This window comes from Panthera leo, chromosome A1, assembly GCF_018350215.1.
Source record: "Panthera leo isolate Ple1 chromosome A1, P.leo_Ple1_pat1.1, whole genome shotgun sequence".
NCBI classification, from domain to species: Eukaryota; Metazoa; Chordata; class Mammalia; order Carnivora; family Felidae; genus Panthera; species Panthera leo.
Window position 1 is genome coordinate 79,452,088 of NC_056679.1, and position 15,591 is coordinate 79,467,678.

At 53.2% G+C, this 15,591-nt stretch overlaps 1 protein-coding gene across 1 annotated transcript in view; it reads right to left on the reverse strand.

Moving 5' to 3' along the window:
* COL4A1 (collagen type IV alpha 1 chain) overlaps positions 1–15,591 on the reverse strand; it is a 153,917-nt gene that overhangs the window by 33,069 nt on the left and 105,257 nt on the right. The window contains exons 19-26 of the mRNA XM_042930212.1: positions 14,900–14,984; positions 14,141–14,176; positions 11,564–11,728; positions 8,348–8,443; positions 6,242–6,325; positions 5,393–5,463; positions 1,693–1,884; positions 953–1,121 (exon numbers count right to left, since the gene is read on the reverse strand). Coding sequence (XP_042786146.1) covers positions 953–1,121; positions 1,693–1,884; positions 5,393–5,463; positions 6,242–6,325; positions 8,348–8,443; positions 11,564–11,728; positions 14,141–14,176; positions 14,900–14,984 — 898 coding nt within the window. The remainder of the gene's footprint in view (positions 1–952; positions 1,122–1,692; positions 1,885–5,392; positions 5,464–6,241; positions 6,326–8,347; positions 8,444–11,563; positions 11,729–14,140; positions 14,177–14,899; positions 14,985–15,591) is intronic.

The window sequence follows — 15,591 nt, forward strand, 5'->3', positions numbered from 1 at the left end:
CATTGAGGGAGAAACACATTCACACAATGTTTAGAACGCTGTATGTTTCTAACTGTTCTATTTCACTATAAGGTACCATTGGTGATCTCTTACTGGGCCTGGGTTACAGGTGAAACTGGGCCACACGTCTGTGTGTACAGGAGAAACACAGCATACGTGGGGTTTCAGGCGTCCACAGGGGTCCTGGGGAGGGGGCGCCCGTTGTGAAATCTCTCCTGCCTAGTTCTTGTTTTGGTCCATTTGACTATCCAGTAACTACGTTGTTCAAGGTTGACTAGTCACACAATTTGAACCATCTGAAGTCCTTTTGTTCATCTTTACAACTTTCGTGATGTTTCTTAGTCACACCCTCCTCCTTCTCTCCCCTGTGCCCAAGCCATCCCTGGCCTCTCCTCTTCTTAGTCCAGGATTTTCTAGGGAATGACGGGACTGTGCCGTCTCTACGCTCAATCACGTTCTACTAAGCACTCCCGGGAGCCCGGGGTGTGCGAGGCCTGAGCCACCCCTTCTCCCCGTTCGTCCCTGGGAACACGTGGGGTGTGAGGATGGGGGGAGAACGCCCGTGGGAAACCCTCACGTCGGCCTCACTCCGTGCATGCTGCCAAACCCCGGACACCGAGCTCCGGGAGGGCAGGGTCACGCCTGTCCGTCTACCACACTCTCTCCTCTCAGCGCAGAGCTCACACAGAAAATACGTAGGGAAGCAGGCTCACGTTGACATCACTTCCACACAAAAGGCCAACTTTAACTGGAAGGCACCATGTACTTATTGTAGGAAAAATCACCCACGAAGTCAAATTCTTTACAGCCAGATTCTGCACGTCACCCAGCCTGGCCCATCTTCTACGTGACGGTACGGCCACGTGACAGAAGGGCCCGGGCTACATCCACCTCCTGGAAGAACCGACACCCGACTCCCGAGCCCCGTGCTCTGTGCGACCTCGGGCCTCACCTGGCTGGCCTGGGGGTCCAGGGTTCCCTGGAAAACCCATTTGTCCTTTGTCACCAACGGGGCCGATGGGGCCAAACCCTGGAGGCCCAGGAGGGCCGATGTCGCCACGACTGCCAGGGAATCCAACTCCTCCGGGGGGGCCACGCTCTCCTTTCAACCCTACTGAACCCTGACCGGCAGAGAGAAAAAGACACGCTATCAACAGACATCCCGATACACGTTCATGTCACATTTTCCACCGTCTTTGGTAAATAAGTACCAGGGGTTAGCTGGCTCCTGCTATTTATTTACTCCCACCCTCCGACAAGGGTCATCTGGCAGTTAATAAATGACTCCAGCTTTCTTGTCCAGGCTGGGCACTCGCCCTCCCACCCCACGCAAGGACACATTTCAAAGACTGAAGTATTTGTATCTGGAACTGACCTTTCGAGGATGTCTCGCACCCCGCTAACTTGAAACGCCACCTCCCACCTGACACCCGGAATCTGACACACAGACGTCTCTCTGGCGGCCCGAAACACGTCAGGAGATGCCTATGCATGGTCACCCCTCCACCCCAGCCAACAGCATCAACACTGACGTTCACACCCGTCAGTTTCTGCATGAGCCGCTGAATTAGTTCATGGATAACAACGACCCATCCAAACAAAAATACGTAGACGCGATTCAAATAACTCATTCCTGCGTTCTCTGCAGACCTGCTTCTAACGTGCGTTTCCCAAGGCTGGAGATGAACATACCGGGGAGCCTTTGGGGCCGGGCAGACCCGGGTGGCCGTCTCTCCCCGGAGTGCCTGCTCTGCCCGGCATCCCGGGCTGGCCTGGGAAGCCCGGGTCCCCTTTGTCTCCTTTGAGCCGTGCGTCGAAGTAAATCTCGCCAGGCTCTCCCTTGGCTCCGGGCTGGCCCATCAGCCCTGGCACACCTTGCGGTCCCTGCAAGCACAAAGCAAAGGCGTCTGTCCACAGAGTGACCCAGCATGAGCGGGGTTTAGTCCACAGTGATATCAAGAAGCCACCTCCCTGAAAAATGGTCACCTATTTCAGCTCCTTCATTCCGCAGCAGCCAACAGCTCTGTGACAAAGCCCTGATCTGACCTCGCTTCTTGTGCTCCTCTTGAAAACACCTGGCAAAAACTCTGTACTAAGTATCCCGCACAGAGACTAGGTTAGGGCGGGGGAGGGGGGAGTGGTGCCCACGTTGTAGGGCAGGCCCCAGATAACCTGCCTGTGCTTACAACTGTTGACATTCACACGAACATTCTAGCGACTGTCAGAAGCTGCTGAGCGTGGGGCGTCCTAGGCCCAGGAACTGGAGGAGGGCTTCTGGGTGCAGACAGGACAGGCAACAAGGAGAGCAAAGTCTGGGTGTGAGCATGGGCCAGCTCCATCACTGTCATTGTGAGCAGTCAGCAGAACAGAAGGGACTTTCCCAAGAGACACAGCCTAGCACATTCCCCAGTTCCTGGAAAGTTAAATCAAGGAACGCCCACACCCACAGATGGTCTTTCCTCTGGCCACTCTGAGAACCGGGGCTCACAACGTTTCAAATCATCATCTCAAGTGTTTGTTCCCTCAGGCCTGAGAAAGAAAGCCCTTCAGCCTCCCTGCCCAACTTGGCGGAATTTAGACTCTGGGGACAATTCATTTCACTTGAATTCCTTCTCACCACTCCCTCGGAAATGGCTCTTGGATGTACGCAAATCACACGCACACAGAAAGAAAGGAAGGGGCCGGGACCTAAATTCATACAATCTCTAGGTTTTAAAGCGGGTACCATCGATCGTGCGCCCACCATGGGTCACGGCCCTCGGCACGTCACTCCCGACTCTTCACCCAACTGCGCAGGGCAGAGACTGAAAGCACATAGCCGGTGAGGGACGAACACGCAGAGCACTTTGGCAGGAGGGTGTGGAAAACTCATTATTTAGTTAAAAGGGGTTGTGGTATTTTGGAGCACTTTCCCCCCAGGGAACATTAGCTCCTGTGGATCCTTAAGTCCCAGCTACACCGAGACTCCTCTGTGGAGCCCTTCCTGTGTTTCCATGGTATAGAGCTCGGTCCTCATTACAGAAATTGCTCTGCTTTGTTAAGAACGCGTGTCTGCACACCTTTCTCTCCCATCCGTCTTTCAGGGCATGGAGGGCAGGCGTAAGGCTAACTTCGTGTCCTGAATGTCTGCAGCTAGGGGGGATTGGAGGAAGGGGGAGATGACCTAGCGATATTCACCAGTAAAAAATGAACACCAGTGTAAGAAATCACCACCAGTGTAGATTTTTCTCAACCTGGAAAGATCAGCGTTCCTTTACGGTGAAGATTCACAGCCTAGGAATACAGTTTTCTGTAAGCACAGAGCGAGGAAATATAATTCTTTATCTTCATAATGGTGACCTCGCCAGCTATCCTTCAAGGAAGAAATCTTGATTCTTTTTTGAAAGGTGACATTTTGATCTGAGGACACCTCATGTGGTTTCCCTGCCCCGGAACATCTCAATCCTAGGCAATTCAAAGGCCTTTGGATCCACATCTCTTGAGAGAAGTGACAAGGAATCAAACACTGCCTTGAAAACTTGGCGTTGGCTCCGTAAATTAGAGAAGATCCAGCGGCTACACAGGCTGCTTCTAAAGAGCACAACTCCTTTCAAGAGACCATCCCGATGACCACAAAAGCCGCTCAGGTCCCCATCAGGAGCCAGCCTGTCCCTCGGTCCCCAAATCAAACACTCGGCTTGCAAAAGGACATGTCACAGAAATGCTACCTAAATCAAATAGGAAGCCAGAGCATTTCATCTCTTGTCATTATCACCTGCTTGCCAGGATGCTCCACTGGTTCCTGGGCACCTCCACCAGCCCCAGCCACATTTGAAATAAGAGGACCCCATCTGTGAGCCAGGTAAGCCATGGAGTCACAGGACGGCTTCAAATCAAAGGAAAATTACTACCTTCTCAATTAAACTGTTTACCCATAAAACAATTTTTAGAAACCTCTGGCATCTGCAGAAAGAAAGGAGCTCGGAGTTCCCAATGGGGAAGGCGTGGGGATTAGAAGTCCCGTCGTACATTCTCTTTATTTTCTTCTTCATGAGGACTTGTCCTCAACTGTCCTTCTCCCTTCTTCCTCTTGTCCCGTTTTTGTTAGATTGGGGGCTGGGGGGCTGGTGTCTGCATGGGGTTTCAGGCAGAGTCAAGGCAGGAAGTTTCCAGGAAGGCCAAGTAGATAAGGACCGTGTCCAGAGGTTAAAAGCATCCTCTTCTGCTTCTTCAAAGCTCTTCTGTCTTTGATCCCCACCAGAGCCATGGCTTCCCAGTTATGGGAACTTCTAATTTATTTAGAAATATTTTAAACAGTTGCGACTTCTAACTCAGCTCCCCAGGCACCAGGGACGTTCTGGAAGCAGAATCCCAAGATCTAACTTCAAAAGGAGAAAACGCATCGCGCAATCCCAGCTGCTTCACGGCTATGTCAACGCCCACTTCTGTCCTGACCTGCTATCATAAAAGCTGCCGGCGACATCCTTAAAGATTGCAAAGTTAAAGAGCTACCTCAAAGAAGGATAACGCTGAAGATTTGACTTTGACAGAAGAAGAAAGAGAGGAAAAATGGAAAAAAAAGTCATGAAAGGAAGTGGAGAAACTCATTAATGCTTGCAAAGCTTAGAGGAACAAAGAAAATACGAGAACGAGGCCTTCAGGTTTAAACGCTTTAGAGACAGAGCGGACCACGTGCACCAAAAGCGCCCTTCAGTGTCTGAGATGATGACCGCTCCCTTCAATGGCCTCTTTTTAAACAAATGAGAAAAGTTTAGGAGCTGATTTTCATTTAACTGAAAGATTGCACATCGACGTGAGAGAGGCATCTCATTCTCAGATGCGGAAAAGCACCCCCACGGTAGATACAGGTGACAGGAATTTTCCGAACAACACCTCTGGGAGACGAAGAATGAAAATGTTCCAAACTCCTCGAAGGAAACAGGCCAGTGCTCGTCTCTCCACGGAAACTGCCCGTGCTGAACTTACGGCGCGTTTTTAAGTTACTGCTGTGACAGGCAATGCTCACGCAGAAGGTCGGCAGCCGACCTCAGGAGCGCGGCTGCTTGGAGGGGCCCCTGCGGTACCCCGGGTCCCCAGAGAGTCCCCAGAGACCCTGTAGGGAGGTGACACACAGCAGCCGCTGCCCCTGGACACAGGGACGTGGCAACTGAATTCTGGCCAGGTGAGGAGAGAGGCGGTTGAGATGTGGATTCTGGCCTGGACAGTCCTGCTCACCCTCGGGTGGATATGTAGAGTGATTCTAGACTGTTCCAGCCTGTTCTAGACAGCCACACTGGGCCAGCACCCCAATAACACTGCAGAAACCATGCTCACAAATGCAGCAACATACACCTTTGTTATCTGGCTCGGCAGCTACTTCCACTAAGTACTCCAACCAGACGGCTTTACTTACAGGCAGTCCTTCCAGGCCATCTCTGCCGGGTAAGCCTCTGTCACCCTTGGCCCCTGGCTGTCCCGGGAAACCTTTAGGAAGACAAGGGAGGTAGGACACATTGTGGGTGAGACACATCCTAATAACCCCACACCTTTCCTTTTCAAGATTCAAGAGCACAGGGGCGCCTGGGGGGCTCAGTCAGTTCAGCGTCCAACTTTGGCTCAGGTCGTGATCTCACGGCTCGGGGGTTCGAGCCCCATGTCGGGCTCTGTGCTGACAGCTCGGAGCCTGGAGCCTGCTTCGGATTCTGTGTCTCCCTCTCTGCCCCTCCCCTGCTCGTGTTGTTTCTCTCTCAAAAATAAGTCAACATTGAAAAAAGTCAAAAAGTAATAAAAAAAGAATCAAGAGCATAGAGGGACCTTCATAGAAGCAGATGGTGTTTGAAGACTCCCAATGCGGTAGTAACGAACGTGCCCAAGGTGGACTCGGGAAGGGGAAAAGCGACCCCAGATGTGGACAAGAGCCACTGAAGCAGCTGGTGACAAGTGCCCCCACCCACACGCCAGGAACCGTTTTAACCAGAAACCTTCTGTTCATTTCGTTCAAGAGAACTCAATTTGTGGAGCTAAGGGAACTGTATGCTATCGCCCTTTTGTTGGAAGGGCTCTCTGGTGCCAAATTGTAGGTCATCCGGACGACTTTCAACAAAGTAGGCAAATCCTGGAAGTGGGACCGAAAGTTTCCTGTTTTATGCTTTAGTTTTAAATGCAGAGATGCGGTCTCTCATGGCATAAGATTCGTTTCAGTGTGATTTCCAACCCGCAGAAGCAAACTCTGGCCTGGTCCCGCTCACATCCGGGGTCTCACCTATTTCTCCTGGGGGTCCCTGTGGTCCAGGGGGCCCACGAAGTCCTGCTGTGTCACAGATGAGGCAACTGTCTCCTTTCTGACCTGCAAAGGGAACACAGAGGTCCTCACATGCACGTGAGAATGCAAGTGTCCGCAGCACGGTGGCAGAACAGAAAATGGAGCCACTGTTAATGGCGTCCTGCTTCAGTGCAGTGTCCTTGGTCATCCAACACCCGCCCCCAGACACCTCTGCTGTGCTAACCAGTGGCGTGTGCCCGTCCCGGGGCCCGCCCGCCACCCTCTGCACACTTCACAGGCCACTGCTGGGGCGCCGGGACCCTCTGCCCTGCACGAGGACGGGCACTGCCTCGCCAAAAGGTGATCTGGAAATGAAGCTTGCTCACAGCCTGGAAAGATCTGACTGCTCTAGTTTTGTTTCCGTCTTGAAAACTTCCCATCACCTTTCTCTCTGATGTCGCATTTTTTAGCGAACTCCACACCTGTAACTCCTGGACGTTAAACCTGGTTACAGGCTGATGGGTGACCAATGGGAATGAAAAGCCAGGAAAACGGGAACACATACGTGACCCGATACTGAGGACAGAAAGGGAGAGAGACTGCAGCACAGACAAAAAGGGAGAAAATGCCTCGTTTTTGTTTTTTTTTTTTTTTTGGAAATTCTAACATCTTAGGTCTTGATTTTCAAACTAAGCCACAAGGCCATATGGTGTCTCAGATAAACCTGTGTCCTAAACCTTAAAATGCCTGGCTTCGAGGGACTCATCAGGGTACGGCGCGAGGAGAAGCCCCTACTACCGGGCAGTGACGGGCTGGCCTGCGTGCCCTGGCCTGGCCCGGACTGGCACACCACAGCCCCGGCACTGCTAAGCCTGCTCCCCTCTGGCAGAACCTGCTGCTGGGAACAGTGATGGGACCAACACAGACAGCCCATGTCCCTGCTGTGTGGGCAAGGACAAACAGGAGCCCATCTGTGGGACAGGGACAGCACAAGTCAGCTGGCAGCCTGCTAAGTTCTGGGCCCCACGGGATTCACACGTGGTGGTTCTACAGCAAGAGTGTGGAGGTCTCAGGACAAAGAAGCTTTTGACTCTGTGTCATAAGGAGGAACGTCCCACCTCAGGAAGTACCAACCATCTGGTAACGAGAAACATTCGTTACAAACCAAGTACGCGTTGGTTTTTAATGACACCAAAGGCTTGGTGGCCCTCCGTGATGACTGCTAAGACCACTTCCACTTGTGAGGTTTACGTGGCTGCCCAAATTAGATGTTAGCTGCAACTGTTTTCCACGCAGCATTTGTGCCATTGACTTTGGAAGAGGAAGAAATCTGCAGAGGAAGGCCACCAATGGTGCCCAGTGGGGTTAGCCTTGGGAACAGTCTCCCGGTGGCTCTACTCTCTGGTTATTGAGACACCCATCAAGAGTGGACCGTCCAAGGGGCACGGCACTCTCAGATGGCACCACTGGTGCCGTGAGAATCCACTGTCGGCACGAGTGTGCAGAGAGGCTGTTGTGTGCTGGGTTGGCATTACGGCAGGCACTGGGAGATGGTGACCTTAACACTGAGAGCCGAGGGCGTGGGCAGCCACCCCAGGGAGGCGGGTTCACTCACACCAATTACAGGAACAGGGCTCAGAGGACTAGGGAGTGTTCTGGGCACACATCTGTGACTCACTTGAAAGAAAGCCATTCGTTCTCTGAGAATGGATCTTCCAGACTTTGAACCAAAAGACTGAGCTAAGATATCAGTCTTAGGGTTTAATCTGCTGGCCGTTAGAGGGTAGAGCGGTTACGTGTCAGGACCGGGGCTCCCTGTTGCCTCCCAGCTGATAGCTCTCTCTCTGTCTCTCTGGTCTGTTTCTCTCTCTGTCTCTATGTCTCTGTCTCTCTCTCATCTCTCTCTGTCTCTGTCTCTCTCTCTCTCTCTTTCCTGGAAACCCAACAACGGGACATCCCGACAGAGCTATAGGGAGACACATCCTAGGAACAGACTTGGACGGGAGTTCCGAATAAGGGAAGAGCACGCTCACGCTCCCGATATGCAGAAGTACGTCACATCCCCCAGCACAATCATCATTTTTTTAAAACATCGGCATCTCTTACCTTTTTCTCCGACTTCGCCCGTCAGCCCTGGTTGCCCCGGACTTCCGGGGGCACCTCGGTCCCCTGGTGGTCCAGGCTGGCACTCCACAATTCCATCTGGAATGGACTTTCAAAGTTACAGGACCCTTCCCACCAAACGGAAACCAGGTATCAACACCCCCTCTTCACCCCACCCCTACTGCGATACCAAAGTACATCAGGCTATTTGGTACGTGCCGGAAATTCAGCTTCAGCTTGCCTTAAAGCGATCCTGGAAAATTAATTTGAACACAGGCCCACCCAGCACCCATCCGACCTCTCAACACTATCACTGCTAAAACATCGATTTTACGATCCTAAAGCACCTCTCAGTTCATCAGCCCTGTCCTGTACCTTCCTTCGTTTTCACCTTGTAAGGTACACACCTGGGTCCTTATTCTACAGATTAAAAAACTAGCCCAGAAAAGCAAGGCCGTACATCTGCGAACTGAAAGCCGAGACTTGAAGAACTTTATTATTTTTTCTTTTCCTCAGCAAATTTACAGCGAAGTCATCATTGTTTCAGAGATGCAGGCTGTCCATGGGGACGCGCTTCTAACCAATTCTGAGCCCCACGCACGTAAAGAGGCATGAAAACAAACTGCACTCGTGGAAACACCATCTGTCGGGGGTTCTGCTAGAAAAAGCACTGCTTCGTAGCTCAGACACGCGGTGATAGAGTTCATGTCTCCTGGTCCAATATCTTGGAAGAAGAACGACAGAGCCAACAATTCACCCCAGGGCTCCCCTTGGGCGCTCAGGTCCTCACTGCAGACTGGAGCCTGGTGAGTGAGCTGCGTCCGAGGAGGAGGGGAGAGGGCCAGCAGAGAGGCCGTGCCCCTCACCTGATGCCCCGTCCCCACACCCTGACTTGGATGAAGCAGCCAGAATCACCTTCCTGCCCCCCAGCCCAGCTCTCTCCAGGGCACAAGGCACCAGACGGGCAACGGTAGGTTTGCTCTCCCAAACAGAAGGCCGGACAGAGGGCCCGAACCTTCCTGCTTGATGACTTCCTTCAGAGCTCAGAAGAGACCGGTCATTTCAAGTGTGTGCAAACTCCAGTCCAAGGGAGACAGAGAGAGTTCTTGCTTTGTCTGTGGGTTCAGGGTTTATGTCTTCCCGGGGGGTTCCTGGAGGTACAGCACCGGCGGTAAGGAGCCCTGAGGTGGCGATGGCTCTGTCCCAGGGTCCGCCCACGGCTGCTGGGCCCTTCCTGCTCTTGAACAAAGTCTTGTCATTTTCATGCTTCCAGGAGCAGCCCCTACACTATCTGACCGTGAGGAGCCAGCACCGCCAGGCTGTGTGAGCACCGGGGAGTATGAGCTCCCTGATCCTACAACTGCAGGCACATGGACACGGGCAGACATTCGATCACTCACTTCTTTCCTTTTCTAGAACGCATCTCCGGCCAGCCTCATCTGAGGCAGAATCCCACACACCCGTAAGAAAGCAACTTTACATCCTTGTGAAAATCAATTCATCTTAACACGTCGCCTCTTTAACATACACTGTGCAACTGAACAAAAATCTCATTTATAGATGAATCACTTAAGGGGCGCCTGGGTGGCTCAGTCGGTGAAGCGCCCAAACTTCGGCTCAGGTCATGATCTCACGGTTCGTGGGTTCGAGCCTCATGATGGGCTCTGTGCTGACAGCTCGGAGACTGGAGCTGCTTCGGATTCTGTGTCTCCCTCTCTCTCTGTCTCTCTCTCTCTCTGCCCCTCCCCACTCACGCTCTGTCTCTCTCTCTCAAAAATAAAATAAATGTTAAAAAAAAAAAAAACAAAGTTATGCAGATGAATCACTTAATTAACATAAACAAAATGGGACAACATAGCACCGGGGATGGCAGATGTCACACTGCACTCAGCTGACGCATCCTCCTCGACTAACAGCAGTGGGAAGGTCATGTTTTTACATGAAATTTGTTCTTATTTTGGTAGTGAAAAAAAATTACACGTATCAAAAAAAGTTCTCCCAGATTTCCCCACGGTTGGATGCCTCATCCCCTTCAATCTTTGCCTCTCACTCCACTTAAATTAGACCCATGACCCGAAGCACCCTCACCCAGAACTTGGCGGTCCCTTCGCTGCTCGTGTTTAGCCCGCACCTGTCACTCCTGCAGACCACATAATTCACTTGGCTTCCACTCCCCCATGGGATGCACGCCCAGGAGGGCAGGACTGTGACAGTGCCTGGGGTACCTGTTGAGTAAACCTGTGACCCCGAAGGCCCCTTGGCCACTCACAACCCTCTCAGACACATGGAGAGAAAGTGACTCAGGGCTGAATGTCATAGGACTTCACTATCATCTTCATTCTCCACCTTTCCCAGATCCGTGGGAAAAAGGGGGGGCATCCCTGCGAAGTCACAGACCCACCCCTGCCCTGGGCACCTTGACCAAGAAAATTCTGCTGATCCTTTCCCAGTAAAGCTTCACACCTGGAATCAACTGTTCCCTCCAGTTCCTATCTGGCCTCCGTATGGAGCCTTGCCCACGAGAACTCCCTTTCTTAAAGACGTGTTTGAATTCTGGCAAATAAGCCGCCTGGTACTTGCAGCCATGGCCCCCCCTTGCATCAGCCCCACAGAAGACCAGGGTCTCCAGTGCTCGAGGCGCACGTGCTGCTTATGAGAATCTCACATGTTCCCGCTGGAGTTAATTCCTCTGAAGTCTTACGTTCTGCGTTGGTGTCACTCTGGGGTCCCAGGACCCCGTTTACTGACTCAAGAGTTTAACGTCCCATGCTCAGCTCTGACAGTGAGCTGATGCGGGAAACATCCACACAAAGTACCGTTCGACTTAGAAGTCGTGCGTTCCGTCCCCTGCAGACCCCTCTTTGTTCGTGCGTGCGTGTCTTAGTGCTAATCTGTGTCTCTGGATGAACAGGAATGCATCCCGTTTTCAGCTGCCTTGCCTTTTCATTTCGATGCCCAGAGCCTCAGAACTGGCTGGTATGTTTCTCATTCCTCTGACCAGGGTTACTGTTTTATAGTTCCATCCCGTAGCATGACTAGCATTGCAAAGATGCTAAGTGGGACACAAATCACTCACAAAGCCTGGGACGCCCGGCCTTCTGTATCCCACTAGAACCCTGGAGCGCCGCCCCCCCCCCCCCCTCCCCGCAACACCCAGGCAGCTCTGCCCGGCACCCGTCCCACACCAGACACATGCGAACTGTCCTGGAAAGAACTTACTTGTGTGACCCGGCTGTCCAGGGGGCCCAGGAGGCCCGGGGGGACCCGGGAGCCCGTCCCTTCCACTTGGTCCCGGCAAAGATGTGCCTGGAAACCCTTGGTCACCTTTCTGCCCTCTTTCACCGGGAAAGCCAGGAGCACCTGCCAGCTCTGGTACCGGGAAGCCTGAAACCAGAGCAAAATGTCACCATCATCGTGTGAGCTCAGCGTCTGCCACACAAATTTTCCTAACTCCGTTCAGGGTAAAATAAGGTGTGCCCATCACCAAGAGGGGAACTGCTCTAGGTAAGTAAAAACGAGCTAAATTTTCAGGCCTCCCACCACATGAAGGTTGCCAGGCAAATGCCTCCTACAAGTTAGCTTTAAGGAAAAGGACTTAGCACACAGACGTGAAAAACCTGTGAGTTTCTCTTGGTGCAAATAGTATTCCCACTGCATGAATGAAAAGGCTGTTGGGGCTCAATTCTATTCCCACGTAGAGGATAAGGCATAAAAATTGTCACCGAACAAAAGCAGAAGAAGTGGGACAGGAGGCCTAGGGGACGGGAACTGCGTTGGCAATCTACACGGAACAGCCAAAAAGTTAAGACAAATAAGGTGGTCTGGTGGAGCCTGAGGTCAGGCGTGAACGTGAAAGCCGAGTTCGGCTGCTGTAAATGTTAGAGGACAAGATGACAGGGCCCCCAGGATGCGCACCGAGAAGAGCCGGCAGAACACCAGCTCGGGGGCTGCTCTACCCTGGCCTCGAGGTGGGGGACTGACAGCCAAGGGCAGAGGCAGGACTGTCACCCAGCCTTGAACCAAGAGCAGAGCAGCGCAGACACGAGGGATACGAGGGATGACAGGTCCCAGGAGCGGAACTGCAGCCATCCATGACAAACCCACTCTTCAGTGCAGCAAGAACCGAAGGCGGTCCCTGGGGCTTGGGCTGCAGACCCAGGAGGGGACCCCGCGGCCTGGGGGGCGGGGCGCTGAGCCCGCGGCCGGGCTCCAACCAGGGGAGAGCAGATGAGGCCAGAGCAGTTTCAAAGACCTTTCCCAACACCGTCAGTTAGGAGACAGTCGGGCAGATGAATGGTTTTGGAAAGTAAATGTGGTGAATGCCAGGGGAGACAGGAAGTGACGGGCTCACGAGGACACAGAAGCCCCAGCATGGTTCCTAAGCACAAGGAAGAAAGTGAATGGAAACAGACATGGGGTGATTTTAGAGGCCGACCCAAAAGCTCTGCTGGAAAGCAGGAACGTGGGCAGAGAAGGCCCTGCCTGAGAATGGCTGAAGCAAATCCTCAATGCGGGACAGACTTGGAGTACAGTCTGTTCCAGAGACAAGGAAGGAGCTTGGGGGAAATTATAGCCAAAGCACTGTCAGAAAGGGGAAAGCAAAATATAAGCAAAAGAGAATAAAACACAAAAATAAATAAAAAACAAAACCAAAGATGTAAGGATTCCAGGCTCTTGGCTGTGGTATCGATTCTAGGGCACATGTGGGTTTCCCTCACAGCCTGTATGACCCACTCCAGGGACTGGGAGAGCGTGTACACACGCATGTACACAGACATGCACACACTCCCATGTGCACATGCACATGCACATGCACACATGCCTACACACATGCTCACATGCACCCACTCACATGCATACACACATGCTCACGTGCACACACATGCACACATACATGCTCATGTGCACACATGCTCACATGCATACAAACGTGCTCACGAGCACACACACATACATGCTCATGAGCACATGCACACATACTCACACACATGCTCACATGCACACACGCTCACATGCACCCACACTCACATGCATACACACATGCTCACATGCACACACACACACATGTTCACATGCACACACGCTCATATGTATACACACATACATGCTCATATGCACACGCACGTACATGTTCACATGCACACACACACACAGGATCCAACACTAGCTAAGCAGCAGGTGTGATGCAATCACACACCAAGTTCAAGCAAGAGCTGTGAGATTCCACAGAGAAGAGGTGCTCAGATCAGTAAGGGAGGCTTCAGCCCTGATTCTAGTCCCAAGGGAGAAACAAAGTCACCCCAGAGACAGGGACTGTGGGCACCGATGCTGAAGGGTCTGCCAGATGCTGCAGACCTGCATCTGGGCCGGGGGGGGGGGGGGGGAATGAGGCTGGGGGGCGTGAAGGGGCCTGCCACACACAGGATCTTCGTCCTTGGGCAGGGGTGAGTGAGGCGGGGGGGCGGGGCCTGCCAGACACTGGGGACCTGAGTGGAGGGGGTGTGGGTGGAGGGAAGGAGCCTGGGGGTCGGCGGGGGCAAAGAGGCCGGTCCAAACCAGGGAGAGAAGTATGAGGAAGGCATGAGAACCCCCAGGAACACACACCCGCAGGGCCGCCTGTGACTTACAAAGTAAAGGACCACAGCTGTGCACACACCTTGCTGTCATAACTAGAAAAACATGCACAAAATCGCCAGCCGTTTCTGGCAAACCCTGGCATACACAACAAACATGTTCCGGACATGAAGCACACAGATGTTGTACAGTTATCTGAAACAGTCAGCCAAGGATACTCACCCGGAGGGCCTGGCTGGCCTTGTAATCCTGGGAAACCTTGAAAGAGAAGGGGAGAGTCAGACACCCCGAGCCCGAGCATCTGTGCCCACAAGGCCCCAGGCCAGGCGCCAGGGAAGAGCGTTGGGGGAAACACAGCGCCCCTGGCCCCGCAGAGACGGGCAGAGATGGGCTCTCGGGGACCTGGCACCAGGACAAAGGACAGACCTGAGCAGGTCTGTCACCACGTGGTCGTGCAAGACCTGTCAGTGTCACTAAAATGGGAGGGTGTCGGGTCGAAAATGGAGAAAAGGTAAAGGAGAAAAAGACAGAAGGGATGAGGAAGGAGGGGGAGGGAGGGGGAGGTAGGAAGGAAGGGGGAGGGAGGGAAAAGGGAGGAAAAGGGAAGGGGGAGGTAAGAAGGAGGAGGGAGGGAGGGAGGGGCAGAGGAGGGGGTTGGAGGGGGAGGTAGGAAGGAAGGGGGAGGGAGGGGAGAGGGAGGAAAGGGGGAGGGGGAGGTAAGGAGGAGGAGGGAGGGAGGGACAGAGGAGGGGGGAGGAGGGGGAGGTAGGAAGGAAGGGGGAGGGAGGGGAGAGAGAAAAGGGGGAGGGGGAGGTAAGGAGGAGGAGGGAGGGAGGGACAGAGGAGGGGGAAGGAGGGGGAGGTAGGAAGGAGGGGCAGGAGGAAGGGCACAGGGAGGAAAGGGGGAGGCGGAGGTAAGAAGGAGGAGGGAGGGAGGGACAGAGGAGGAGGAAGGAGGACGGAGGAGAAACAGGAACTGACCTTTGGGGCCTGGCTCTCCTCTCAACCCTGGAGACCCTGGGTACCCCCGCTCTCCTTTTTCTCCCAAGGGTCCCGTGCCGATCACCTGGGGGCAGAAGAGAAGAGACCAAGGTGTGTGGAGGCGGCCGGTTGTGCATGTCACAGAAGAGCAGAGAGAAAACTAACATCTTCCAGAGATTTCAGGAAAGGTGGAAGTAAAGAAACAGCCATGGGGGAAGGGGAGGGGGGGGAGGGGACAGTCAAGACAACACAGAAAACGGACATTCCGCTGGGCCCTCCTGGCAGACCCTCTGCCCCCTGTAATGACTGGCCCGGTGGGAGCTTTGCCAGGGAGGTGAGGTTAGAGAAGCACTAATTCTGAGGTTTGGGTTTGGAATTTCTAAATGTCCCGACAAGCCATAAAACGAAGAGTCTACTTTAAAGAGGACTATTAGATTTTCCCGGGCAGTGTGGAACAGCACAGGCAGACTTCACTGGACCACAGTGGGGACGTCCTCGAGGGCCTAGGGACACGGCCGACACTGTCAGCCTCATGACAAGGGAGTGAACTAGGCCACCCCATTTCTAAATCACAGAAATTCAAGGGAAATGGCAAGCTCAAATATTGCATATTTCCCTTAAAATAGAATTTGGTAGTGACGAAATTAACAGATTAAAATCCACCGATGAGGCTACACACGGGCCACTCGAAG